This window comes from Thamnophis elegans, chromosome 16, assembly GCF_009769535.1.
Source record: "Thamnophis elegans isolate rThaEle1 chromosome 16, rThaEle1.pri, whole genome shotgun sequence".
NCBI lineage: Eukaryota > Metazoa > Chordata > Lepidosauria > Squamata > Colubridae > Thamnophis > Thamnophis elegans.
Window position 1 is genome coordinate 10,727,103 of NC_045556.1, and position 27,425 is coordinate 10,754,527.

The following is a 27,425-nucleotide window of genomic DNA, read 5'->3' on the forward strand; positions in this document are numbered from 1 at the left end:
ATACCACTTTATAATGCCTTGGTAAGGCCACACTTGGAATACTGCATCCAGTTTTGGTCGCCACAATGTAGAAAAGATGTGGAGACTCTAGAAAGAGTGCAGAGAAGAGCAACGAAGATAATTAGGGGACTGGAGGCTAAAACATATGAAGAACGGTTGCAGGAACTGGGTAGGTCTAGTTTAATGAAAAGAAGGATTAGGGGAGAGATAATAGCAGTCTTCCAATATCTCAGGGGTTGCCACAAGGAAGAGGGAGTCAAGCTATTCTCCAAAGCACTTGAAGGCAGGACAAGAAGCAATGGGTAGAAACTAATCAAGGAGAGAAGCAACTTAGAACTGAGGAGGAATTTCCTGACAGTGAGAACAATTAATCAGTGGAACAGAATTGCCTCCAGAAGTTGTGAAAGCCCCAACACTGGAAGTCTTTAAGAAGATGTTGGATAGCCATTTGTCTGAAAGGGTATACAGTTTCCTGCCTAGGCAGGAGATTGGACAAGAAGACCTCCAAGGTCCCTTCCAACTCTGCTATTGTATTGTATTGGTTCATATTTATGATAGTTGCAGTGTCCTGGGGTCATGTGATCATCTTTTGCGACCTGACCAACAAAGTCAATGGGGAAGCCAGGTTCACTTAACAACCGTATTAACAACTCAACAACTGCAATGATCCACTAAACAACTGTGGCAAGGAAGGTTGTAAAATGGAGCAAAACTCAACAACTGTCACATTTAGCAAACAATAATTTTGGCACAATTATGGTCCTACGTCAAGGACTACCTAAACATTGTTTTCAAATCCTCTGCTTCAAGGGTCCTTTCTCTATTAACTTTTCCTGATGAGAGACTTCCTTGATGTTCCCACAGACATCTTTGCCTTAGATACTTTGCATTTTTTTAAAAAAAAGATATCAATAAAAATGCTTGTTCTACAATTAGCAGTAGCAATAGCAATAGCAGCTAGACTCATATACCGCTTCATAGGGCTTTCAGCCCTCTCTAAGCGGTTTATAGAGTCAGCATATTGCCCCCAACAACAATCCGGGTCCTCATTTTACCCACCTCGGAAGGATGGAAGGCTGAGTCAACCCTGATCCGGTGAGATTTGAACAGCCGAACTGCAGAACTGCAGTCAGTCAGCTGAAGTAGCCTGCAGTGCTGCATTTAACCACTGCGCCACCTCGGCAATTCTGGGTGATAGATTGGTTTACCTAGTCCAAAGTGAATGGGTGAATTGAAACTTTGGAAGAGGAATCCTGATGTTCAAAAATACTTCCACCTCTCAATATTGATCACTTCTGTTTTATTGATGTTGAAAATTCTGATGATCTCATTTATTGTGATATTTGTGCCTTCAATCACATGGGGTGGCCTTATTTACCAGAATGTTGGCAATCCCAAGCTATGCAATAATTCTGAAACCAAGAATATATTAATATTATATTTATACACTGACATGATTTTTTTCGCCAATACCTAACCTTTAGACATCCCTAAAACCCATCGGTGTGTTCTGTTAAGATACAGCCTGTTGTGCCTTAAAATGGATTCTACTGTATTGCCGTAAAATGGCTTCAACTGTACAGCGCAGTGGAGTTGCCATAGTAATGACTTCACAGTACTCCACAAAGGGGCTCCCTCTGGTAAGGAAGAAAATCCAACATTACAAATTACGTATGGTCCGGATATTCCTCCCCCCCCCCTTCAAATAAATACCCAGGCAATGCCGGGTTATTGGCTAGTCAATAATAAAACTTTGAAAAGCAAACAAAATGATATGCAAATGACAGCATGCTATAGACAGTACAGGCAAAGGTGACGTTAAGACAGTGGCGTTTTATGACAACTGTATTTACAAAAGTGATATGCCACTGATGGTAATTATAGCAGTTGAGAGTATAAGTAAAATGTTAGAGTTAGCTTTATATCTTGAGGTCACATTGACATTTCTTGCTAATTATATGAAGAACAGAGTAAGAAAGATTGCAAAAGAACTGTCTTTGTCAGGTAGTTTCACTCTTTCTGTCTTTAGGCAACACTTGTCATCAGCTTCACCTGTCTCAATTCAATAGTCAGAGATATCTACTCCAGAATATACAACACAATAAATACATATTATTATATTTTTCCTTAAATGCAATTCCAAGAAAATGTATGATTATATTTGAAAGAGACAGTACCTGGAAAATACATTGTGCCTTGCAGGGAAATGGAAATTTATATATAATGAGAAAGATGAAAGGGAAGAGAAGTGATGAGATGAAGGGAGAGAGGGAAATGGAGTAGAGCAAGGAGGAGGAGAGGAAAGGAGGAGACAAAAGTCGAGGGAAGAGGAGAAGGAAGAAGAGGGAAGTAGAAAGGGGAAATGAGAAAAAGAACGAGGGGAGAGGAGTAGGTGAGGGAAGTGAAGAGACAGAAGGGAAGAGGAGAAGAGGAAAAGGGTGGAGAAGGAAGTAGAGAGGGGAAAGGAGAGAGATAAATATATAGAATGTTATGGTACTTGAGAGACCGCCTGCTGCCAATTACCTCCCACAGACCCATTAGATCTCACAGGGTTGGCCTCCTCCGGGTGCCATCTACCAGCCAATGCCACCTGGCTATTACCCGGGGGAGGGCCTTCTCTGTGGCAGCTCCGGCCCTCTGGAATGAACTCCCCGCAGGGATTCGGACCCTCACCTCTCTCCAGGCCTTCCGAAAAGCCGTCAAAACCTGGCTTTGCCGGCAGGCCTGGGGGTGATGAGTTCCCTCCCCTCTCGACATGTATGGTTGTGCGACTGTTGTTTACTTTTATTATTTGTATTTTGTCTTTTTATGTTCCTCTTTTTCCCCCTTGAATTGTTCGCTGCCCTGAGTCCTCCCGGAGAAGGGCGGCATACAAATAATACAATACAATACAATTATGAAAGTAATGTCTATAACTATAACGTACAACATTATGTATTTAATTAATTATAAATGTATGATTAAGAGAATATTGGTTATAATCAGGGTGTATAAAACAGTATAAAAGCTCTGTTCCAGAGGTGGGTTCCTACCAGTTCGCACCGGTTCGGTAGAACCGGTTCGTCAAATCTACCAAACTGGTTAGAAGAGGTTCCACCAGTGGACCCAGAAAGCAGGCCACACCTACAGAAGAGGTTCCAAAAATTTTTGAAACCCACCACTGCTCTGTTCCAATAATGCTCAAAGGTCTTCGTTATTTGGATTATAAGGCAATGTAATTCCAAATAAAAATTCTTCAACAAAAGAGCTTGTGAAGTGATAGCATCTTATTCTCTCCAGCAACTTTAGTTTGAATAAATGGTAACCTGTTTAGTATAAAAATATGCACGGATGAGGATTGAAAGTGAATTGGGCATGTTTACTGGTGAATGACAACTGAACATTTGAGGGGACTGGATGGGATCGATGGAACAGAGAAGCTACAAAGCTATTGCTACATCCTTATTTGGTTTTATCTGAACATTTATAACTTGCTTTTCCAGTAAAAGCCTTCATTTCTTTTCAACCACACCACAGTCATTGGGGTTAGGAGAAAAGTTTGATAATTTGCAACTCATCCATGTTTATGTCTGGTTTCCATGTTTTGAAAATGCACTTCTATAAAAGATACAAAACAGAAAAAGACCTAAATGAAAAACAACCACATCCAAGGCAAAACACAATGATTCCAAAATGTGACAATTGAAAGGAACAAATATAAAGCCATTTCAAAACTGGCAAACACATTTTAAAATCTCAAAACAATCAAAATCCACTCAGGATGGCAAATATGAGTCTATTCACGAGAATCAGAGAGATGCACAGACATATACAAGATGCATATAAATCTTATATATATCTGTTTTGCCCATGCTATATGCATCTCCCTAAACGGGTGTGACAAATGTATGCAAAACTATATAGGTCATAAAAACAGCTATATATTTAACTTGAAAGTATTGATAAGCTGCTCCAATCCCATAGAAATCTTCCATTCTATTTATGTATAGATGGTTCTATGTATATATATACATGATGAGATACGTCTATATTAGATGAGCTATATGAGTGGGTGCATATGCATGTGAGATATAGAAGCATGGATCAATAAGTTTGTGTGTGTGTGTGTGTGTGTAGATGGATGGATGGATGGACAGATATGCATAAACATATATATATTCTACACACATGTGGGTGTGTGTAGATAGATGGACAGATGGACAGACATGCATGGACATGCGTGTGTGGGGGTTTCATTTTACACACATGTCCGAGTAAGAACAATGAGAGCTGTGTGAACAAATACACTGATAGATCAACATATGTCTATGTGGACTTGCCTGTGCATGACTAGGCGCATGTGACATTTGGCCGAGGATCCAACCAGCGCGTGTCTTGAGACACAGACATTGTGGGGTGCAGGAGGGGTGTGTGCATGAAAAACGAGAAACGTGTGAGAAATGAAACAGCCCCGTGGGTGTGAGTGTCTGGGCACGTGTGCAGGGCAGATGCCATGCGTGCACATGTCTGGTGTGTGTGCTTCTGTGGGAACACACAGACGCATGTGCGTGTGTCTGTCACACCCGCCTTGACCCTCCACGTATATAAAGCAACGCAATACCACCACACACACATGGCTAGTCTCGTGAAGAGAAGGACCAGGGGAAACAGGATAGATGTCTTCCAATATTTGAGGGGCTGCCACAGAGAGGAGGGGGGGGGGAGTCAAGCTATTTTCCAAAGCCCCTGAAGGCCAGACAAGGAATAATGGCTGGAAACTGACCAAGGAGAGATTCAACCTAGAAATTAGGATACATTTTCTGACAGTGAGAACAATCAACCGATGAAACAGAAGTTGCCTTTGGAAGTTGTGGGAGCTTCATCACTTTCCAGAAGAGACTGGACTGCCATTTGTCAGAAATGGTGTAGGGTCTCCTGCTTGGATTGGGGGTTGGATAGATGACCTTCAAGGTCCCTTCCAACCCTGTTAATCTGAATCTATCTAAGATGATCAAAGGTCTGGGGGCTGACACATACGATGGATGAATGGTGGCAGGAACTGGGCATGGCTGGTCCTAGTGAAGAGAAGGACCAGGGGAGACATGATAGCAATTGTCCAATATTTGAGGGGCTGCCACAGAGAGGAGGGGAGTCAAGCTATTCTCCAAGACACCTGAAGGCCAGACAAGGAACAATGGATGGAAACTGAACAAGGAGAGATTCAACCTGGAAATAAGGAGACATTTTCTGACAGTGAGAACAATCAACCCATGGAAACAGAAGTTGCCTTCAGAAGTTGTGGGAGCTTCATCACTGGAGGCTTTCAAGAAGAGGCTGGGCTGCCATTTGTCAGAAAGGGTGTAGGGTCTCCTGCCTGAGGGGGGGGTTAGACTAGATGACCTTACGAGGCCCCTTCCAACGCTGCTAACCTGTTAAATACCATCCCCGCCGCCGCCGCCGCTTCACAACAGCCGCACAAACACACCTCAGCCGGGGCTCCCCTCAGCGGCGGAGGGCGGGCGGAGGGCGGCGCGAGCTGACGCGCCAGGCCGCGGCGCTGCTGCTGCTGCCGCCGCTGCCGGCCCAGTCGCACAATTATGAGAAGGAGCCACCAGGCCGCTCCTGCCCTTGCCGCTGCCGCCGCCGCCGCTCTGGAGCCCCAGCCGGAGCCTGCCGCGAGCCGTGCCCGCTGCCTCGGCGGCCGCAAACTCCGCAGCCTCCCGCCACGGCGGCGGCCTACTGGCGGGGAGACGCCGCCGCCGCCGCCGCTTTGCCCGGCCGCCTCGGCCTCTTCGCCCGGCCGCCTCGGCCTCGCGCCGCTGCCGGCTTCGGCGCCCATAGATGGAGACAGGCCCCGGAGCCGCCGGAGCCGAACCCCGAGCCGGAGCCGCCCGGCGTGAGCAGCAGAGCCAGAGTCGCCGGCCGCCAGACAGCCCCGCCGCCGCCGCCCGCCGCCCCTGAGGAGGATGGTGAGGCCTGGCCTGAGGCCTCCAGCCCGGCCTCGATCCGCAGCAGCAGCAACCGGGCAGTGGGTTGGGGTGAATTTGCCGAGACTCGTGTTTATGGGGGGGAGAACGTGGGAAGGGCGCCTCGCGTGTACGCCGCCGCGGTTGCCCAGTTTGCCTCCCCTCCCGTGGATTGGGCGCCCCATGGGAACTGTAGTCCCAACCCCTCCAGGAAGGGAGAGGTTTGAATCGCTGGGGGAATGGGGATAACAGCTTAACAGAGTTGGAAGGGACCTTATAGGTCATCTAGTCCAACCCCCACCCCCTCAGGCAGGAGACCCTACACTTAAGGCGCCCCTAATTAGAAAAAAAGGAGAGCAAGAATCTCTTCCTAAACTAATGCACCAATAAATAACAAATCTATTAAGGTTGCATTGAAAATGTAACTATGGAAGAGGCAGGGGGAAAGTGGTCAGCAGCCCCCTTTTCCCCAGGCATAAAATCTCCCCTTCTCCTTTTTAAACTGGCCACGTGCTTGAATTTGGGCTTGGCAGGCTGTGCCAACCTTGAAAATGAGTTTCCCTGCATAAAATAGGGTTTGATTTGGCATGTGCCCGGTGTCTCTCCCCCCCCCCCCCTGGTTATCTGGAAAGAAATAAGATTACTAAAGGCAATAAACAAAAGACATTTGGAAGACTCCTTCCATTTTCTAAACCTACCTTCTCTATTACTAATCTATGTTGATGAAATGAAATGAAATGTTGAGGGTAGATATTTGCAAATATCGATGCATTGTAAAATGCATTAGAAATTGTACTTAATGTATAATATATATCACGAATGGGCAGAGAAGCCGATGGGGAGCTTCTGGGTACCTATCATGTTAAATTAGGTAGACCTAAGTATAATCTAATATGTTATAATTTTATAATATAATATAAGTATAACAGTGTAGTAGTATATCCAGTTTTTTCTGACGTCGACAATTCAGAAACCCCCTTATTATTATTTTTTAAACAGAACATTCCCAAGGCAAAAATGCAACTTCTTTGATCTAATCCTGTCCCTTGTGTCATCTGAGCACTGGGCTACGCTTAAGTTTTATTTTATGATAAGGAATGACGCTTAAGATAAACCTGGAAGTCTCTTCCTCTTTCTGTAAGGCAGGTTTGGCGGAAGTTGGGCCTTATTTCTGTACAGTTTTGTTGAAACAGAGGAAGCTTTTTATGTGGCAAGGCTGGGAGCTGAGTTTTAGCATGTGTTCAGAGCATTGGTTGGGGCCGCGTATTATGGTCAGCGAAAGTTTGCTTATCCTGTCATTTTGTGGAATAACTTAACAATAGGCTGGATTCACACGCTCTTAAGTTAAAATGGAACAATTTATATTACTGTTTGGGGTGAAACATTTATCCACCTTCTGGACTTAACCCCCCCCCCCCCCTGATTATGCGGTGGGTCTGTTTAAAGAAATTATGGTGATGCCTTGAAGTCTTCTCACTTTGGGCCAGGTGTGGGAGAATTCTCTCACTTAGTTCTTTGCACATAAGTAATAATTTATGGTACCTAGGAAGTTAGAAAAAGGAGTGCAGGTAGTCATCCTTGCAATCCCCACAAATAAAAGTGTACTTTTTCGTCAAGGATTGTTCCCCCTCCCTGTGGAAGGGGGGTGGGTTAAAGAATCACAGGCTACATCCCAGAAAAGATGCTAAATAGGTTTTCTGCTGCTAAGTTCTTTAGTAACTGTCCAGCTTTGAACAGGCATATTGGAAAGCATAAGTTTCATCAGGTGACAGGTGACCTGCTCCACATTCTCATTGGCAGATTAGGCTGGTTGATTGTAGACTGTTAGCTGACCTGCCCTTTCAAATATGTTCAAGCTAAGGTCATTTTCTAGCTGACACTGCTTTCAAAATTGTCTCGTTTTCAGCTTCCTGCTTAAGGGAGCTTCAAAGGCATGGCTTAGTATGGCTGGGAGTGGGATGTGATTGGTCGAATTGATTTGCTGTGTGTATTTTTCAACTATGGTTACAGCAGACAACACCCACATCTTACCCATTTTAATAGCTACAACTTCTCATAAGCAAACGTTCCCACATTAAGTAAATAATCTATCGTAAGGGATAGCTGTCCTATTTCCTATAATTTCCTATTATTTGAAGTAAGTTAACCTTGGCTCTGTGTATTCTATTGACTTTATAGTGGAGAGATTCATTTAAAAAAAGACAACAATTCTGGCAGTGTTTCTTATCCCTACAGAATACCTTGAATGTTTTGTTCGGAGGAAATGAAAGGCAATCAGATTTAATTGCTATATGCCTATACCAGTTCTAAAATAAATAACCAGTACGGATTATAGGAATCATTCGATCCTCCTAGTTCTAAACAGCAAGTATGCAAATCTAGAATTCACCTCAAAAAGAGATCTTTCGGAGATGTGTAAGCATCGCAAAGTTGTACATTCCAAATATCATTTTAGGATCTTGTAGAAAAGGACAATTGTAAAATTTTGAGACCTTGTAGCATCCCAGTAAACCTTCAGATTTCCCTCAAACTTTCCCGTACAAGAGAGGTGCTATAGAGAAAAAAAATGCATCAACTTCATTACTGCATCTCTACTTCACACAGTTTAAGACATACAGCACAATAGTGGAGATATATTTATTTCAGTTCTGGTAGCTCCGCAATCCTTTAAAAAAGGTACACAACATTTAATTTTGAAATCTCTTAAGGAACTATATTCTTAAAAATATGTGAAAACCCCACATGTCATTTAGACTTTTGTGCCATGCTAAGTCATAAGGAGGTTTAATTCTGTTTACCTTAATTTTTGTGTGTGTGAGATTAATAGAATAGAATAGAATTCTTTATTGGCCAAGCATGATTGGACACAGAAGGAATTTGTCTTTTGTGCATAGGCTCTCAGTGTACATAAAAGAAAAGATACCTTTGTCATGAATCATAAGGAACAACACTTAATGATAATCATAGGGTATAAATAAATAATCAAATCATATTAGGAAACAATCAATATAAATCATAATAGCAGTAGACTTAGCAGTAGACTAAGTCTAAGGATTCAAGCAACAAAGTTACAGTCATACAGTCATAAGTGGGAGGAGATGGGTGATAGGAATGATGAGAAGACTAATAATAATAGTAATGCAGACTTAGTAAATAATTTGAGAGTGTTGAGGGAATTATTTGTTTAGCAGAGTGATGGCGGTCGTGAAAAAACTGTTCTTGTATCTAGTTTTTCTGGTGTGCGGTGCTCTATAGCGTCTGTTGAAATAATTTATGTCCAGGATATGAGGGGTCTGTAAATACTTTCATAGCCCTCTTTTTGACTCATGCAGTATGCAGGTCCTCAATGGAAGGCAGGTTAGTAATTGTTTTTTCTGCAGTTGTAGCTATGCGTTGAAGTCTATATCTGTTGGGTTGCAGAGCCAAACCAGACAGTTATGAAGGTGCAGATGACAGACTCAGTAATTCCACTGTAGAACTATATCAGCAGCTCCTTGGACAGTTTGAGCTTTCTGAGTTGGCACAGAAAGAACATTCTTTGTTGTGCTTAACTGTTGTGATTGGTAAACTGTGTTTTAAGGTTCATGGTGCAAAACCAACCAGTTTGTTCAGCAACCTCTGGTTTGCAAAATGGGGCGAAATAGGCAAGTGGAAATATAAACAGGTAGTTTACTGTCTTAATGTGATCTTAATGTGATTTTACTGGCACACCATTATTCTTTTTTTCCCTGGAGGTTTTTAAAATAAACATGCTTAACAACAGATGATGCTGACTGCAGATATGACACTTTATATTCCAAGGGAAAACAAAAGTGCTTAAGCTGAGCTTAAAGATAATTTTGTTCTCTTTATATCTGTCGGTGCCCTGTTTTCCAGAGTTAGAAAGAGGTGGCTGTGTTCCCTTGACCAAAAATGATTTGCCGTTCTCTTTCTTCAGCTTCTGCTTACTTTCCTGTTTATCCTACATCCTGCTTACTTTCCTGTTTATCCTACATCCTGATATTCCCTAGAGATTTTCCCTGGAGGGGTTAACCAGAGTTAGATTTTGAGTTGAAGCATGGTGGGTTGATGATATGTATCACATATCAGATGATATGTGAACAAGTCCTCCAGCTATTATCCTTCTTAATTCAAATTGCTCCTGAAGCCCTTTTGTTTCCCTGATGTTAAGATGAGTTTATGAATATGTTCAACACAATTTTGTGTTATAAAATATACCTTTGGGCTATGTAAATAGCCCAAAGTATCTTTATGCTACAGTTTAAGACATCAGCAAATCTCCAGTATGCTATTTTTATCTACTCATTTTTTAATTGGTAATTCATCAGTAAGAAGCTTTGCAAATTGAAAAAAATATGCTTAGAACTAACATCTGGGGGTTCAGAAAGATATTAGGGTTGTGTTAAGCGGAATGCTACCACTATTATTATCTTGAATAATGAAAGAATTAAAAGAGAAGTATAGAAATCTGGTTTCTTGAATATATTTCTTAGTAAAGAAAAATCAGAGATTGCCAATCAAGTACAATTACATATATTAGTGAGTTCCATCCTAAGAACCATTATCTCATGACATCACTGCAGCTATTCCATAAATGACTAATGCATCAATTGCGTAGATGATCAGAGCAACATCAAAGTTGCTTTATAAATATCAAGCAGCAGATCTTTTTTCATTGTTTTGTAACTACCCTTTTGTGTCGAATAGTTGCTGTTGGGCTTCAAATAGCCAATTGCTGTAGCTTCAGGACTTAACAGTTTACACTGGAGTAGTTCATTACAGTTTTTCTTTTGTTTAGCTGTGAGTCATAACGTTTAGGTGTAGAAAAAGGTAATTACAAGGTATGTAGATTTTTAAAACAACCATCCAAAGAAAGCGTTAACTAGATACCTTCTGAAGTGTAACATTCTTATACTTTTGGTGACTGTTAATGTTTTCTAAATGTTTCCACTAAAATATGTCAATAGATTTGCCAACTGCAATATGACTCAAAAGTGCTCCCCCCCCTTTTTTTGGGGGGGGAGGGATCTACAGAGCACTAGTTGGTTGGATACCTTTGGGTCTTGTGCTTCGTTAACTAGATACCTTCTGAAGTGTAACATTCTTATACTTTTGGTGACTGTTAATGGTTTCTAAATGTTTCCACTAAAATATGTCAATAGATTTGCCAACTGCAATATGACTCAAAAGTGCACCCCCCCCCCTTTTTGGGGGGGAGGGAGCTACAGAGCACTAGTTGGTTGGATACCTTTGGGTCTTGTGCTTCGTTAACTAGATACCTTCTGAAGTGTAACATTCTTATACTTTTGGTGACTGTTAATGGTTTCTAAATGTTTCCACTAAAATATGTCAATAGATTTGCCAACTGCAATATGACTCAAAAGTGCACCCCCCCCCTTTTGGGGGGGAGGGAGCTACAGAGCACTAGTTGGTTGGATACCTTTGGGTCTTGTGCTTCGTTATGGAACTATGTGATCAGGCTTGATAAATTGACAGTTAAACCTTGATCATTAATGAGTAGTTAAGATCTGTCTCTCCTTCTCTCCACAGAAGCTTCTCCTCTCCTATTCCCCTTCTCTCCCTCAGGCTTCTGAAGCCTCTCCTATATTATCCCCTTCTCTCCCTATCAGGTGGAGAGAAGAAGTAGAATGTCTAATTCTTAGCATCAGAGCGTTTTTCAGGTAGGGAGGAGGAATAGAATGTCTAAACTCCCAGCCCACAGGCCAGATGAGTTACACACTGGCCACGCCCATGCCCAAGTGGCAGTTGGAACAGAATTCTTTTCAGGTGGGGAGGAGGAGTAGACCGTCTAACAGCATCAGAGCGTGCTAATAATACTATAAGAAATACTAATGATCTGATGGTTATTTCAAAAAATCCTTTCTTAGTAAGCACCTAGAAGCCAAACGGAACATACGTGACAAATTTCAAGCTTGTAGGCTTTACAGTTCTGGAGATTTCATGATGATGTGTGCATGGTATTTCACTTTTATATATAGTAGAGTAGGCTATTTAACATTTCTAAACAATGTGTGCCTTCCTATGAGTGGTTATGAGTGTTTAATTGGATTTACCTTAAGTGAGAATTGAAGTCACATTTTGCAGTTAGTTTACAAATAGTTATTTTTGACAAGCCAAACTAAAGTGACTTGTTTCATTGTATCCTTAATGCTGTTCTGTTAGGTGCCATGAGAATTTGGATTCAGCAGAATGCATATTCAATGCGTATGTAATACAGTTATAAGACACAAGGTAAAAAGTGGGTGTCTCTGTGATCTAATCAAATAGATCGAAGCAGAATAAGAACTTTTTTTTTTGAGAATTTTACATACAGCCTTTTGAACCTATTTCTGTCTGTTTTGTTTGCTATTTATCTATCTCCCAAACCAAACAAATCTGAATATGCTGTAATTTTGTAATTTCTAATTACTTTGGCTTTGAGTAAGAACTTCATTTTTCTTTCATAATAACATTGTTAATCTATTAGTCAGATGCAAAGATTTAATAATGGAAGCTGGCGGTGAAATTGGGTTTTACATATTTCCCAGAATTGGCTGTTGTCTTTCAGATCAAATATCCTTGTTGAGCAACTCCTTTTGTAAGAGAGTTGGGCGAAGAGGAACATTTGATCAAAAATGTAAAAAACACACTCCAAGCAGTACAATTTTAAGAATTTCCAGACTAGCTAGCAGTCTCTTATATGTAGTATTAAGGAAAGAAGCTCTTTGTGTGTTGCGTGTCTATACTACGAGGGACACGGCGGCTCAGTGGCTAAGATGCTGAGCTTGTCGATCAGAAAGGTCGTCAGTTCGGCGATTCAAATCCCTAGTGCCACATAACGGAATGAGCTCCCGTGACTTGTCCCAGCTTCTGCCAACCTAGCAGTTAGAAAGCATGTCAAAATGCAAGTAGAAAAATAGGAACCACATTTGGTGGGAAGGTAACAGCGTTCCGCGCACCTTCGGCTTTTAGTCATGCTGGCCACATGACCATGGAGATGTCTTCGTACAGTGCTGACTCTTCGGCTTTGAACCGGAGATAAGCACCGCCCCCTAGAGCCGGGAACAACTAGCACATATGTGTGAGGGGAACCTTTACCTTTATCTATACTACTACTATTCGCCCTGGCACTATTTTCATCATGAAACCATCCTCTTCCAATTTCTGATTTCCTTCACAGGCAATCTTTGACTTATGACCACAATTGCGCCCCAAATTTCTGTTGCTAAGTGAGACAGTTGTTAAATGAGTTTTGCCCCATTTTATGACGTTTCCTGCCACTGTTGTTAAGTGAATCACTGCCGTTGTTAAGTTAGTAGCACGGTTGCTAAATGAATCTGGCTTCCCGTTTAATTTGCTTGTCAGAAGGGGTTTAACATGATATTGTGACTGTCATGAATACAAGTGAGTTGGCCAAGTTTTTGAATATTGATCTCATGACCATGGGGATGCGGAAATGGTCGTAAGTGTGAAAGATGGTCATAATAAGTCACTTTTGTCGGTGCTGTTATAACTTTGAACATTCACTAAATGAACTGTTGTAAATCAAGGACTACCCGTGTTTTCTCTTCCCAATTTTTTTTACCCCCAAAAGATCTTGAATAAAAAACACACGTTGAGGCAAGATTATCTTGCTTATTTGCTTTGATCCCTAGGATTGCTAATGATTCTTAAGTCAGCCCTGGGAACTGAATGTTGATCTTTCCTTCTAGCAAAGGTTACCAAGTTTACTCTGATGTTACTACAGTCATAGTCAGAGGTTTTTAGTAACATGATCAGCGCCACACCCGTTATAGGTAAAGTTACACCTCAGAGATCTCCCTTAGACTCTTCCTGCAGTATTTTCACATCTAAACAGAAATACTGTAGTAATTCTCCACCCCACCCCCCCAAATCAAGGCTTTTGTGAAATAATTATAAATATACTTACCTTGCATCTTTGCCTTAACTTGTGAAAATCCTGTTGTTTATAAGCACTTTGTCTTTCTTACTGGTGATTATATTTGCCTTCTTGTAAGTTTAATTTATGGTCAGTCCTAGAGGAGATCAACCCTGACTGCTCTTTAGAAGGCCAGATCCTGAAGATGAAACTCAAATGCTTTGGCCACCTAATGAGAAGGAAGGACTCCCTGGAGAAGAGCCTAATGCTAGGAAAGATTGAGGGCAAAAGAAGAAGGGGATGACAGAGAATGAGGTGGCTGGATGGAGTCACCGAAGCAGTCGGTGTGAGCTTCAATGGACTCCAGCAGATGGTAGAGGACAGGAAGGCCTGGAGGAACGTTGTCCATGGGGTCACGATGGATCGGGCACGACTTCGCAACTAACAACAGCAAAATTAAATTTGTCCCTTATAAATACAGCTGTATTTCCCCCTTATTTTTGACTAAAGGATATGCGTTGTAACCCTTTTAATTTTTGTTGGATTAGATTTGTTGGTCTCTTTAAGGCACAATACATTTTTGTTAGGATAGATGCAAATTCTGGAAGAATTTATGGGGCAAAATAGGAAGAATTATTCTGGCTATATCAGTTTCAATGAATCTTCATTCTGCCCTTTCTATATGATGAATCACGTGTCTTTTGGCATAAAATGGAGATTAGAATTAAGAACAAACCTTAGTTATTCCTATGGGAGTGTATAAAGATTCCCCCCCCTTTTTTATATATATATATATATTTTAGTAATACACAATGCCTCCTGCTATATTTAAATACTTCTAGCTTTAGAACTATTTAGAGGGCGAATCCAAAATGTACGCTTTCTGAGTTCAACTTTGCTCTTTTATACCATTCTAGAACTAAATCTTTTTCAGGCATAATGTGGTGCCCTGCCTCACTCTAGTTAAAGATTTTCCTTCCTTTTTTTTGGCTTAGCTTTAACCACAGTACAGATAGTCCTCGACTTACGTCCACAATTGAGCACCAAATTTCTGTTGCTGAGCGAGACATTTATGAAGCGAGTTTGGCCACATTTTGCGACCGTTCATCCCACAGTTGTTAAGTGAATCGCTTCAGTTGTTAAGTCAATAACCTGGTGGTTAAGTGAACCTGGTTCCCCTGTTGACTTTGCTGGCCCAAAGTCGCAAAAGAGGATCACATGACTCCAGGACACGGCAGCCATCATCCATGTGAATTTATGAGCATCCTGGGGTCATGTGTCAAGCGTCTGAATTTTGATCCCCTGACCACGGGGATGCTGCAACTGTCACTGAGTTTGAAAAACAGCCATACATTCCTTTTTTTCCAGTGCCATTGTAAAATCAATCAGTAAATGAATGGTTGCAAGTTGAGGCTTATCCTGTACTTTAGTTGGGATCGCTGTTAGATGGCAGGGCAGAATCTGTATTTGAAGGATGATGGCTTTGTTCTCATGTTTAAAATGGGAGCTTCATTTGCAAAAATCAACCAATTGCCACTGGAGAACTGTTCAAGAATTTAGAGGCAAAAAGAGATTGGAAAATGATTCAATCATGGTTGGAACAAATGGTGGGAGAACAAATTTTGTTTAAACCAGAAATTTTTCTCCTAGGCATAATACCGGAGGGGTTCAAGAAAGATGTACTTTATCTAATTATACATGTACTAACTGCGGCGCGCATAACTTATGCGCAGTATTGGAAAAAAGAAAATATACCATCAGAGCTAAATATATAATCAGAAAAGTTTTGGCCTGTGCGGAAGCAGCTAGGCTCACTCTTAAACTTAAAATAAAGAGGATTCAGAATATTTTGAAGTCTGGAACAGATTTTATGATTGGTATAGGACAAGGTGACAAGACTGGAACAAAATGTAAATACTGTGATTGGACAGAAGGATAGATAATGTATTAAGTAGGCTAATAGTCAATGGATGAGATTAATTGTATATAATGTGATTGTATGGTCACTTCGACTTCGTGGTACTGCTTTGTTTTAAATGTAAAAACAATACAAATATATTTTAAAAAAGAGAATTTAGCAGCCTGTCCCCCACCCTCCCTCTCCTTCTGTGTCTCTCTCCCTCTGTCTCTCTCTCTGTGTCTCTACCCCCCCTCTTTCCTTTGTTTTCTAAATCTTGTATTTGTTGTGATTTTGAACAGCCACTAATCGAACCCTGGTAAGCAAGGACTTCCCGCAATCCAAAATTCAACGCTAGCAACCCAGTTCCACACTCTTAGCTTTCCAATGCCTTGAGTCACTAAAACATCTTTCTCACTGGGCAGCTAAGGAACAGTTACTAGGCGTGCATACCCAGAGGCAAATGAACGATAAGTATGAAGTAATCCGAGATGCATATTCAAAACATGCTTGCTCGCTGTGCTCTGATCTGATAGTTCAGGCGAGGTAATAAAAGGGGGGGGGGAAACCCATAACCTCTCCTTAACGGTTTCACCTTTTGCCTTGTCTAAAATCTGGGGAATTCAAAAAACTCCCCCCCAGCCAAATTACCTTGATTGTAAATTTGTATATTCCGTTGTTGCCTGTGAGCATTTCCTGAAAGGCAGCGCATCTTGAGACTTGCATAGCTTTTGAATATGATTCAAATGCACGCCGTTCCTCCGAATAAGATACAGGGACATTTTGGAAATACGTACAATATTCAGTTAGTCATCCAAACACAGATCACCACCTGCATTGGTTAAAAAAAAAAGGGGGAGTAGTGGTTGGAAGATAGAAACATCAGCTCAGCCAATCTGGCTGCTACTGGTGAACTGCAATCAATATACAGGCCAGCTGGCACATTAAGCCTAAGAAGAGAGGGCAGTAGGTATGAGCAAGAGATGATACCATGAGAATTAATAACAACTGTATAAGGTTGTGTTATAACTACAGTATAGGGGCTGTTACATCAACTATAAGTAGTTATTCTTGTTTCTCTGATGAATTACAGGAGACAATAAAATTAGATGTCATTGGATGCTTTTTTTACCCATTCATTGCAGTTGAAGGAAAGTTTCATACTCCATTCGCATCAGTTCCCATCTTTTTATTTATTTAAAAACTCAGAAGATACTGTACTTGGCATTGTGATGCCTTTTCATTATTTAATCATAAAAAGTGACACAATGCCACTTGCGCTGTGTTAACAATCTGGCACTTTTGTCTAGTATCTGTCGAAGTCTGAAATGTGAAATGAGTCTTTTCATGATCTTTATGGAGATTGAAAAATCACCCCTAATTAAGTTGATCACTCATCATTCTTGTATTTGGCCAGTTGCGGAAATTAAAACCAAGTTATAAAATTAGTACTTTTCTGAATATATGCTAATTTACTTGCGTTTGCTTCCAATAATAGAGTTAACAATTGTACAGCTTTTATTGTAGCAACTTATACACTTTTAAAGGAAAAGGTTCCCCTTGCACATATGTGCTAGTTGTTCCTGACTCCAGGGGGCAGTGCTCATCTCTGTTTCAAAGCCGAAGAGCCAGCGCTGTCTGAAGACGTCTCCCTGATCATGTGACCGGCCTGACTCAATGCCGAAGGCACACGGAACACTGTTACCTTTCCACCAAAGGTGGTTCCTATTTTTCTACTTGCATTTTTACATGCTTTCAAACTGCTAGGTTGGCAGAAGCTGGGACAAGAAACGGGAGCTCACTCCGTTACGTGGTGCTAGGGATTCAAACTGCCGAACTGCCGACCTTTCTGATCAACAAGCTCAGCGTCTTAGCTACTGAGCCACCCTCAATACATTTTTAGTTCCTTCTATTTAGTTTTTGTGCTTAATTAAAATTAAATTCATGGAATAAATTAAAATGCTTATTTCAGGACAGTAATTAATTCTGCTATTTATTTAATCCTGATAAAATCTTATAAATGGTATCAGGTTAAGAGATAATCATCACCTAAGAGATCAGGATTTCAACTCACTGAACTGAGTCTGATTGCCTATTAAAATATTTGGGTAATAAAATATAATTCTTCCATTCAGTTAGTAATGTTGTCTAATTTGTTTTTGTAGGTGAGAGTTTAGCACGCAACAGTTTAACTACCCTGGGAGATGGAAAAGGAATATATTTTATCTCTGCTAATGTGGTTTCTTCCAAGCTGAGATTAAGTGTAATGTCCCTGATAATTTAGAGATATGTGGAACTATTGAAAGATTCCATTGCTATTTGTTTTATTTTCGCACAGATAGCAGATGCTTTAGAGTTTTCATCACAATCAGAATCCAGAGGAATTTCCAAATAGTAGTCCTCGAACTACAACCACAATTGAGCCCAAAATTTGTGTTGCCAAGTGAGACATTTGTTAAGTGAATTTTGCCCCATTTTACGACTTTTCTTGTCACATTTGTTAAGTGAATCACCGCAGTTGTTAAATTAGTAACACGTTGTTAAGTGAAGCTGGTTTCCCCATTGACTTTGCTTGTCAGAAGGTCGCTAAAGGTGATTATGTGACCCCCGGGCGCTGCAGCTGTCATAAATATGAATCAGTTGTCAAGCATCCAAATGCAAATCATGTGACCACGGGGTTGCCGCAATGGTCACAAGTGTGAAAAAATGGTCATGTCACTTTTTTCAGTGCCGTTGTAACTTTGAACAGTCAATAAATTGAGGACTACCTGTATTTGATTCAGTGTAACGCTACTAGCTTCTGCCAACCTAGCAGTTCGAAAGCACGTAAAAAATGCAAGTAAAAAAATAGGGACCACCTTTGGTGGGAAGGTAACAGCGTTCCGTGCGCCTTCGGCGTTTAGTCATGCCGACCCCATGACCACGGAGACATCTTTGGACAGCGCTGGCTCTTTGACTTTGAAACGGAGAAGAGCACCACCCGCTAGAGTCGGGAACGACTAGCACATATGTGCAAGGGGAACCTTTACCTTTAACACTACTAGGCAAAAATGATTGAAAGGACCAAAGCAAAGAATGACGCAGTTTTTAAACCTGTTGAGTTTATAAGCCCGGAGATTTCTTTTTTCTTTTTCCTACTCCAATCTACTTTACAATAAGGCTACAGCAGTAACATCGTTTCGACAGCAAAAGTGCTAGGGGCTCTACTCTTCGGCTGACGACGGGCTGTTGTTGTCTCCGGGTCTTCCGTCAGGGTCTGGAGAAAGAGGAGCCAGCTTGCGTCGTGGGAGTAGCCCTCCCATGCAAGAGAACAGGTTGAGGTATAGCGCGGTAGCTTCGGCGACGGCAGGTAAGGCTGCTCAGCCCTCCCAGTGAATGGGCTTCCCTCAGGGCTTCGGAATGGGGGTTTGATTGGAATCTGGTACCTGCTTCTCTCTCTCTTTTCCCTCCCCTTAAAAGCCTGAACAAGAGAGGGATACGCCCTTAGGATACCGGGCGCAACCCCATCTCATCTCCTGGAAGACCGTTTCACATTTAGATTCCAAGTAGTGGTTTGCTTGCAAACATTTCTGGATTTCACAGGCATGTTTCTTACAGGGGTCTTTTACGGCCATAACCAAGGAACCCAACACACGCTGCCCTTCCCGGCTGAAGGGCAAGCCAAACAGGTCGGGCGGCCCACAGGAGACCCCTGCCACCGCCTGAAGTCCGGAGATTTCTAAATAGTGCTTCTGGCTTGGGAAAACAATTTATGTTATTGGAGATCATAAATAATCTTACAAAGATTGTTACATTCTCCTAGTACTTGCAGGGGGGAAAAACACGCTTAAAAGCAGCCCCAGTGAGGATTATTCCATTTGAAAAGAAATTATAGTGGGTAAAGTCTAGAGTTAAAAGATTAAAACTGATTATTTTCTTTTAATTGTGCTTACATATATTGTATCTCCTGAACAATGAGCACCATTCTTTTACAAACCAAAATATTGGTTAGGCAATGGATATTTTTGGTAACCAGCAAAGTTTTTACATTATCTGTTTTTGAAGATGGATACAATATAGAGAGAGACCTCTGTATTTATTTATTTGTCTGCAAATGTTACCTTCCCAAGTTGTAGAAGAGAGAATTTTTACTCATTCGGTAATGTGTATCTTTGGCTGCTTGGCTGGTGGAGTGCTGATTCATGCAATTTCACCAACTTGTGCAAATAACATATACTAACATTTTAGAACATTTCAATCAATGATATTGCAGGAGATCAATTGTCATTACACTATCAAATCAGCCTCTATATTTAAGTTCATGGTTTTTTTTAGCATACCACTTACTAGGCCAGGATCAACTTCTTGTTCTGCTGGCAGAAAAGTGAAAAAAACTGATCATGTATTCCTCTCTCTTTATAGCAGGGGTGTCAAACTCAAGGTCTGGGGTCCGGATCCAGCCTGAAGGGTGCTTAGATCTGGCCCCCAGGGCCGCCCTGGCAACAGCAAAGGATTGGCTCACTGTGCCTCTGCCAGCAAAAATGGAGGTATGTGTGGCCCCCTGAGCTCTGTTTTCGCTGGCAGAGGTTTGCAGGAGGCCGTTGCAGCCGAAAACGGAGCTGGGGAGCCAGTGTTTTCTGACAGAGCGCTCTAGCAGAGCGCTTGCCACCACAGTTGACCCCGACATGAGTGACATCGAGCTGGCCATGCCCCTCCCAGCCCTGTCCCCCTGCCCCCCCCCCCCCCCGCGAGGTCAAACACATTGCTGATGTTGCCCACAATAAAATCGAGTTTGACACCCCTGCTTTGTAGAGATTTATGGCTGAATGCAAAGACTCCTTATTCTATAGTTATCATCAAGATTGAATTCTAAAAAAAATGTGTTTCAGGGTTTATGCATGTGCTTTTTAATGCCTCATCATAATAAATGATAAAGGCTTCTGAGCAGTAAACATAGCTTTCTGTCTTAAGTGGTAAGCATGTTAAGGAGCGGCCGGTTTTAAACACTTCCTTATTTAGGTTTTGAATTATAGAGATTTGCACTCAGGGACACCTTGGGTACCTCAGAAGTGAGCCTTTTCATTTTCTGTCGTTTGAAAACCTGGGCATTTTGGTTGCTCCCACATCTTAAAGGCTTGTAGCAAATGAAAGCATGGAGAAATGTATGTTCTAGACTGGGAGCAATTGGGTCTTGCTTAATGCAGGTAGTCCTCGACTTAACGACCACAACGGAGCCCAACGTTTCTGTTGCTAATTAAGCGGACGGTTGTTAATTGAGTTTTGCCCCATTTTACGACCTTTCTTGCCATAGTTGTCAAGTGAATCATTGCGGTTGTTAAGATAACGACTAAGTTGTTCAAGGTGTTAGCAATAGCAATAGCAGTTAGACTTATATACCGCTTCATAGGGCTTTCAGCCCTCTCTAAGCGGTTTACAGAGTCAGCATATTGCCCCCACAGTCTGGGTCCTCATTTCTCCCACCTCGGAAGGATGGAAGGCTGAGTCAACCTTGAGCCGGTGAGATTAGAACCGCTGAACTGCAGATAACAGTCAGCTGAAGTGGCCTGCAGTACTGCACCCTAACCACTGCGCCACCTCGGCTCTGGCTTCCCCATTGACTTTCCTTGTTAGAAGATGATCCCATGACCACGGGACATTGCAATAAATAGGAGTCAGTTCCAAGAGTCTGAATTTTTAATCAGGTGACCACGGGAATGCTGTCACTGTCGTAAGTGTGAAAAATAGTCACAAGTCACTTTTTTCAGTGCTGCTGTTACTTGAAGCAGTCACTAAACCAACTGTTGAGGACAGTTGAGGACTATGTAATGTTGGGCCACAAGGAAATGGATATTTAGCAAGTCTCCAGGATGAGCAAGTGTCCTAACAATGACACAGCAGTCTCTACAAGTGGATTAGTTTATATTCCTTATTTTGCACCTGAAAATCGATGTATGGTTCTTATAGACCAGCGGTCACCAGCTGGTGGTCCATGGACCAATGCTGATCTGTGAGAAAATTTTGGTGGTCCGCAGAAAAGTTACTTGCATTTTTTATATTGCACTAAATCAGGGGTCCTCAAACTACGGCCCCTGGGCCGGATACGTGCAATGAACACTTGTGATGCTGCAGAGAGTCTCCCCCTTTGGGGGTCTTTTTGTGCAGATTGGAGAAGGGGAGACATTCTGACTTGGGGTCTGCTTCAGCCTCCTGGTACGGGGCTTTGGGTGAAGGCTGGAGGGAAGTGCCGCTGGTGGCAAAGAACCAGAGGGCCTCATTCCAGTGGGACTTCATCATGGCCTAGAACTGGCTGACCATCTCAGCCTGCTGAGCCTCCAGGCGCTGGTACCTGGCCTTGCACTCCCACAGGTCTTCCCTCTGCTTGGAAAGCCTATGCTCGTAGTCCTCAGTGAGGTGCTTCTGCTGAGCCTCCTTCTGGATCAGATCCAATTTGAACTGAGCTGTTTTGCCAACTTTCCTTCTCGTGATGGCTGTTTAGCTCTAACAACGGCTTCCTATTTGTGCCCTAAGGAGCCCAGGCGGGCAGATGAGGTGGGGATGGGTGCGTAGAGGCTGCCGAGGCACCCACTGACATGAGTGACATCAAGTTGACCACACCCATCCAGTCACATGACCACCTAGCCATGACCACCCAACCAGTCATTAGGCAGGTCATATTAGTAGTCCGCGGGATTTTAAATTATGGATTTAGTGGTCCCTGAGGTCTGAAAGGTTAGGGACCCCTGCTGTAGACAACTTTAGACACTTTCATAAACCCTGATTTTTTTTAGAATGAGGAAGTGTTTTGACATAGATAAGCAATTGCTCTTGTTTGGCTCCTACTGGCATTACTGATTAAGCAACCTAAGGAAGAGATAGTTCCAAGTTAGATTCCTAACTAGTTTCCCTTCTATTAATTCTGCATTGCAAAGCTTGTGCATTTTTTGTAGTTGATAATACAGGTAATCCTCAGTTTACAACTATGACTGAGCCCAAAATTTCTGTTGTTAAGCAAGATATTTGTTATGTGAGTTTTATTCCATTTGACGACTTTCTTCCCCACAGTTGTTAAGTGAATCACTGCAGTTGATAAGTTAGTAACCCGTTGGTTACCCTGTTCCCCCCAAAATAAGACCTTCCTGGATAATAAGCCCAATCGGACTTTTGAGCGCATGTGCTAAAATAAGCCCTCCCCAAAAACATTGCAACACAGCAGCAGCCATGAGGTGACCACGCTCACTGCCTCCCGCACCTCAAAAATAATAAGACCTTTCTGAAAATAAGGCCAAGGGCTTATTTCGCAGGGTCAAAAGAAAATAAGTCTTATTTTTGGGGATACACAGTAAGGGTTTTTTTAAACACATGTCAGAAGTTCGCAAAAGGGGATCACATGACCTTGGGACACAGCAGCCGTCATAAATATGAAGTAGTTGTCTGGATTTTGAGCACATGGCCATGGGGATGCTGCAAAGGTCATAACTCTGAAAACAGTCATAAGTCACATTTTTCAGTACCGTTGTAACTTTGAATGGTCACTAAACAAACTGTTGTAAGTTGAGGGCTACCTGTAGAGAAATAAACCAAAAATCCTAACTTGGATATAACGCTAAAAAATTGTACGAAAGTTCCTAAATTATTTGATTACTCTTACCTCTGAAACAAGCCAGATTAGAGCGGTTGCTTCAGGTTATGCTTGATATAAAATTCATTTTTATTTCCTAACTTCCCTCTTCTTTAGATTTCATGATTAATAAGAATTCTTAATAAGAGCCGTGGTGGCTCAGTGGTTAGAATGGAGTACTGCAGGCTACTTCTGTTGACTGCCAGCAGTTCGGCAGTTCGATCCTGACTGGCTCAAGGTAGACTCATCCTTCCATCCTTCCGAGATCGGTAAAATGACCCAGTTTTTGGAGGGCATGATGCTGACTCTGTAAACCGCTTAGAAGAGAATGTAAAGCACTGTGAAGCGGTATATAAGTGTAAGTGCTATTGCTTCTCTTGAAATTGTGTATCTGACAGTACAAATCATATTTTACTAACTTCCTGAATCTTGCTGTTTGGAAGATAGCTTTAAATATAGCTTGGTATAGGAGCAGGCTAGCTGGTACTTCTTTGTCCTGCTTAAGACTTAGTAATTATAGGAATAGGTAACCTTACATTTACAAGGGAGTGAGGCATCTGTTGGGGTTTGTTGGAGCCTAGATGCTTAAACAACCGTAGGAAATACATAACTTGGTGTTTATCCTTTCGCTATTTTCTGTGGTCCAAAACGAAACAAAATTGTTTTCAAAATTCAACCGATTTGGAAGATGTATATATTTAAAATACAGCTGATTTTGGAATATGTGTGCTTTTTAAAAAAAAAATACAAGTGATTTGGAATCTGTATATTTTCAAAAAAAGTTTGAGATATTAGGGTATTTAAAAAAATAAAATCAGGCTTCCTTAGATTATTTCTAAATGCATAAGCAACCGAGGATACTTTTTTACATGCAGCATTCCTTGGGGTAGCACCTTAAAAAGGTTTTCCTAATTAAAAGGGATCTCAGAAAAGTAAGATTCTGCATCACAAAATAATCAAACATTCTTTTTCCCTTTGAACCATTGGATGCTAAATTCTTACAATAAAAACCATTCATTGCAAGATAGTATTAAATGTTACCACTCAGGCATCCTAATAGCACAATAAACAATTTAATAGGATTAGGAGAAAGGTAAGGGAAGAAGGAAGGGGGAGAGGAGAGGAGGAAGGAAGGAAGTAAAAAAGGGAGGGAGGGAGAAAAGAAAGGGAAAACAAGGAGGTATTACAAAAGGAGGAAGGGATGGTAAATAAAGCTACCCAAACTCTATATTATAACCTATTAAATAAAATAATAAATGTATAAGAATGATAAATGTAAAGAAGAATAACAATCATGTGAATGTATACTTGAAACAATATGTAAGAGAATAAAAAATTCTTTGGAAAAAACAATTTAATATTAATTTAATTAATATCTTTAGTTTTTATAAATGGAAAGGAGAAGTGTACTAAATCATTTGACTTCCAGTTCTCCTATTCTAGTATGGAAAGAGCTGTTCCAGCCTCCTGAGAAATCTTCTTACCGTATATACTCGAGTATAGGCCGACCCGAATATAAGCCGAGGCACCTAATTTTACCACAAAAAACTGGAAAAGTTATTGACTCGAGTATAAGCCTAGGGTGGGAAATGCAGCAGCTACCGGTAAATTTCAAAAATAAAAATAGATACCAATAATGTTTTTGAATATTTATTTCAAAGAAAAACAGTAAACTAGCGGTGTATTCAATGAAATACTTCACTCACCTCATGATGCTGATGTCCCGCTGTGATGATGATGTCCCGTGCAGCCGCGGGAGCGATGTCCCGCCTCCTATGACACACGGCACAGTGATTCCTATCATTGGATCACTGTACCAGAGGAGGTGGGACATCGCTATGTGGCTGCTTGCCATAACAAGGAGGAGGTGGGACATCGTTGCAGAGCGGCAGGAGGGGGAGGAAGGGGAATCGTAAGACAGCCCTGCATTACATTAGAACGTGAGGAGGGGGGATGGTGCGGTGCGCGCTGCGCAGCAAACTGACACAGAGGGAGGGGAAACTCACAGGGGCACTGGGCCATTCACGAGTGTCACCCAGCGGCATGGCCCCGCCCCTTTTTCTCCTCCATTTCGGGCAAATTTTTCACTGACTCGAGTATAAGCCGAGGCGGCTTTTTTCAGCCCAAAAAGTGGGCTGAAAAACTAGGCTTATACTCGAGTATATACAGTACCTTGCCAAAATTGAACTGAGCTGGACACGGGCCATTCTGAATCCCCATTGCGCAATTAGCAGGGTCTGTTTCTACACCAGATGGCTTCTGACATGGCTGTTCTCAACATGTGAGCCTTCTGATAAGATTGGAACAAGATGTTTTGGGGTCAGGACATTTCAGCCTTGAAACCTTTTCTAAAGCACTTTGACGAGATGAAGGATAAATATCTGACTCTGGGTAACTTCCTCCTCTTCCTGTATATTTCCTTGCAGCAAAAAAATAAACCTTCCGCGCTATTCTGAACGAGTCCACAAAACCTTATATCAGTTAGGATACAATGTGTTACAAAGTTAGATGATTCCGTTCGGTATATTACTATTCATACTTTAAACCAGTGAGAGATGGTTAGTTTAGCACAGGGGTCGGCAACCCGCGGCTCCGGAGCTGCATGTGGCTCTGTCATCCCTCTTCTGTGGCTCCCTGTTGATGGTTGGCTTCACAGTTGGTAGGGCTTTCAGTAGGAAAAAGGATGTTGCGCTAGGAGGAAAGTCTATGGTGGGGGAGCTGGATTTCCAGTCGGCTCCAGAATTGAACAGGGCCTTTGTGGCTCTTTGAGTGCTTAAGGTTGCCGACCCCTGGTTTAGCATAACACACAAAGTATAAAGATGACAGATGTCTATAGAGATTCTCAGTCATCCAGGTCATGGTTGTCCCAAAGGTGTTTTTTCAAGAGGCAAAAACACCTTTGGGACCACAACCTTTCAACTAAATACCATTGCTAGGTGAGGTTACAATGGGTATTTCAGGCTACCATGCCTAGTAGTTCGCACATTGCAAAAGGCTAGACTTCCATGAGTATTTAGAGTTTCCACAAACTAAATTCAGCTAGGGTTAATTGTACGTGTGTGAAGCCAGGGTGAGACTACTTGAAGGACAAAAATATGGAAAATTTTGCATTGCTAATGGTATACCGTTTGAGTATTCCCAAGAAAGCGTCTTTTTGAAACAGGAGTTTTTATTGCAAGGAAAATATCTGTTATTAAGAGCATAATACAGTTCTGGGGCATTTCTGGATAAAATGTAACTCCCTGGATATGACACAGGTATCCTTGGGAAGAAATGCCTTGCAAAATACCAAGTGTACATTATTTTAAAATGATGTGTAACCTCGGCTAAATTGTTCTGTTTGGACTATTGAGCAAGGAAGAAACGCCGCTAACCAGCTACTTTATATGTGTGAACTCATTGTGTTTCAGCAAAGTCCAGGTGCTCAGTGTGTAAATGAGATTCCGGATGATGGGAAAACAGGAGTCTGGAATGTTTGCCTTGCAGCTATTGCTCTGGGAGCCTCTTGTAAAATGAGGTGTTACAATCAACTAGCTACGGGTCACAGCTCTGTGCCATGATCGCCATCTGTTTGGTTAATCAAGTATTTCTGTTCAGCTGGGCCTTTTGCAAAATTGGGGAAATTCGTGGTTTCGTAAATGTGTCCTTGTTTACCGTTTGAATTGGGCCGATCATTTTCCAAGGTAACTTCTGTGCTTTTACATAAACCGTTGCAACAAAATGCACTGTTTTGTCGTACATGTTTTCTTGACTGAAAAAATTTAATGTCAGGTTATCTCACTGAAGAATTTTGCAATTAAAATTTATGCTTTTTCCCCCCTGCTTAAAGTTTGAACAAAAGTAGTTTTGTCCAAAACAATTTGTATGGATATCATAGATGGGTAAAATAAGTTTTTAACAGACCGGGAATGTATATTGAAAAATATTGATGTATTTACAGTATTTGAAGACTCTCCCAGTTGTATAACTCTGATGTACAACAAAAAGGGAAAAACAATTTTTGAACAAGCAGAATAGAATAGAATGAAAAGACTTTGCAAATTGCAAGAGTATTATTACACATTTCTCCAAGGGGAGTTTTCACATATAAGGGGTTTTGAGAAGGAA

General features: G+C 41.6%; 1 protein-coding gene across 1 annotated transcript in view; it reads left to right on the forward strand.

Moving 5' to 3' along the window:
• Window positions 1–5,559: 5,559 nt before the first annotated feature.
• Window positions 5,560–27,425, forward strand: part of TRPM7 (transient receptor potential cation channel subfamily M member 7) — a 70,471-nt gene continuing 48,605 nt past the window's right edge. Inside the window, 1 exon segment of the mRNA XM_032232637.1 lies at window positions 5,560–5,948. Coding sequence (XP_032088528.1) covers window positions 5,946–5,948 — 3 coding nt within the window. The 5' untranslated portion in view covers window positions 5,560–5,945.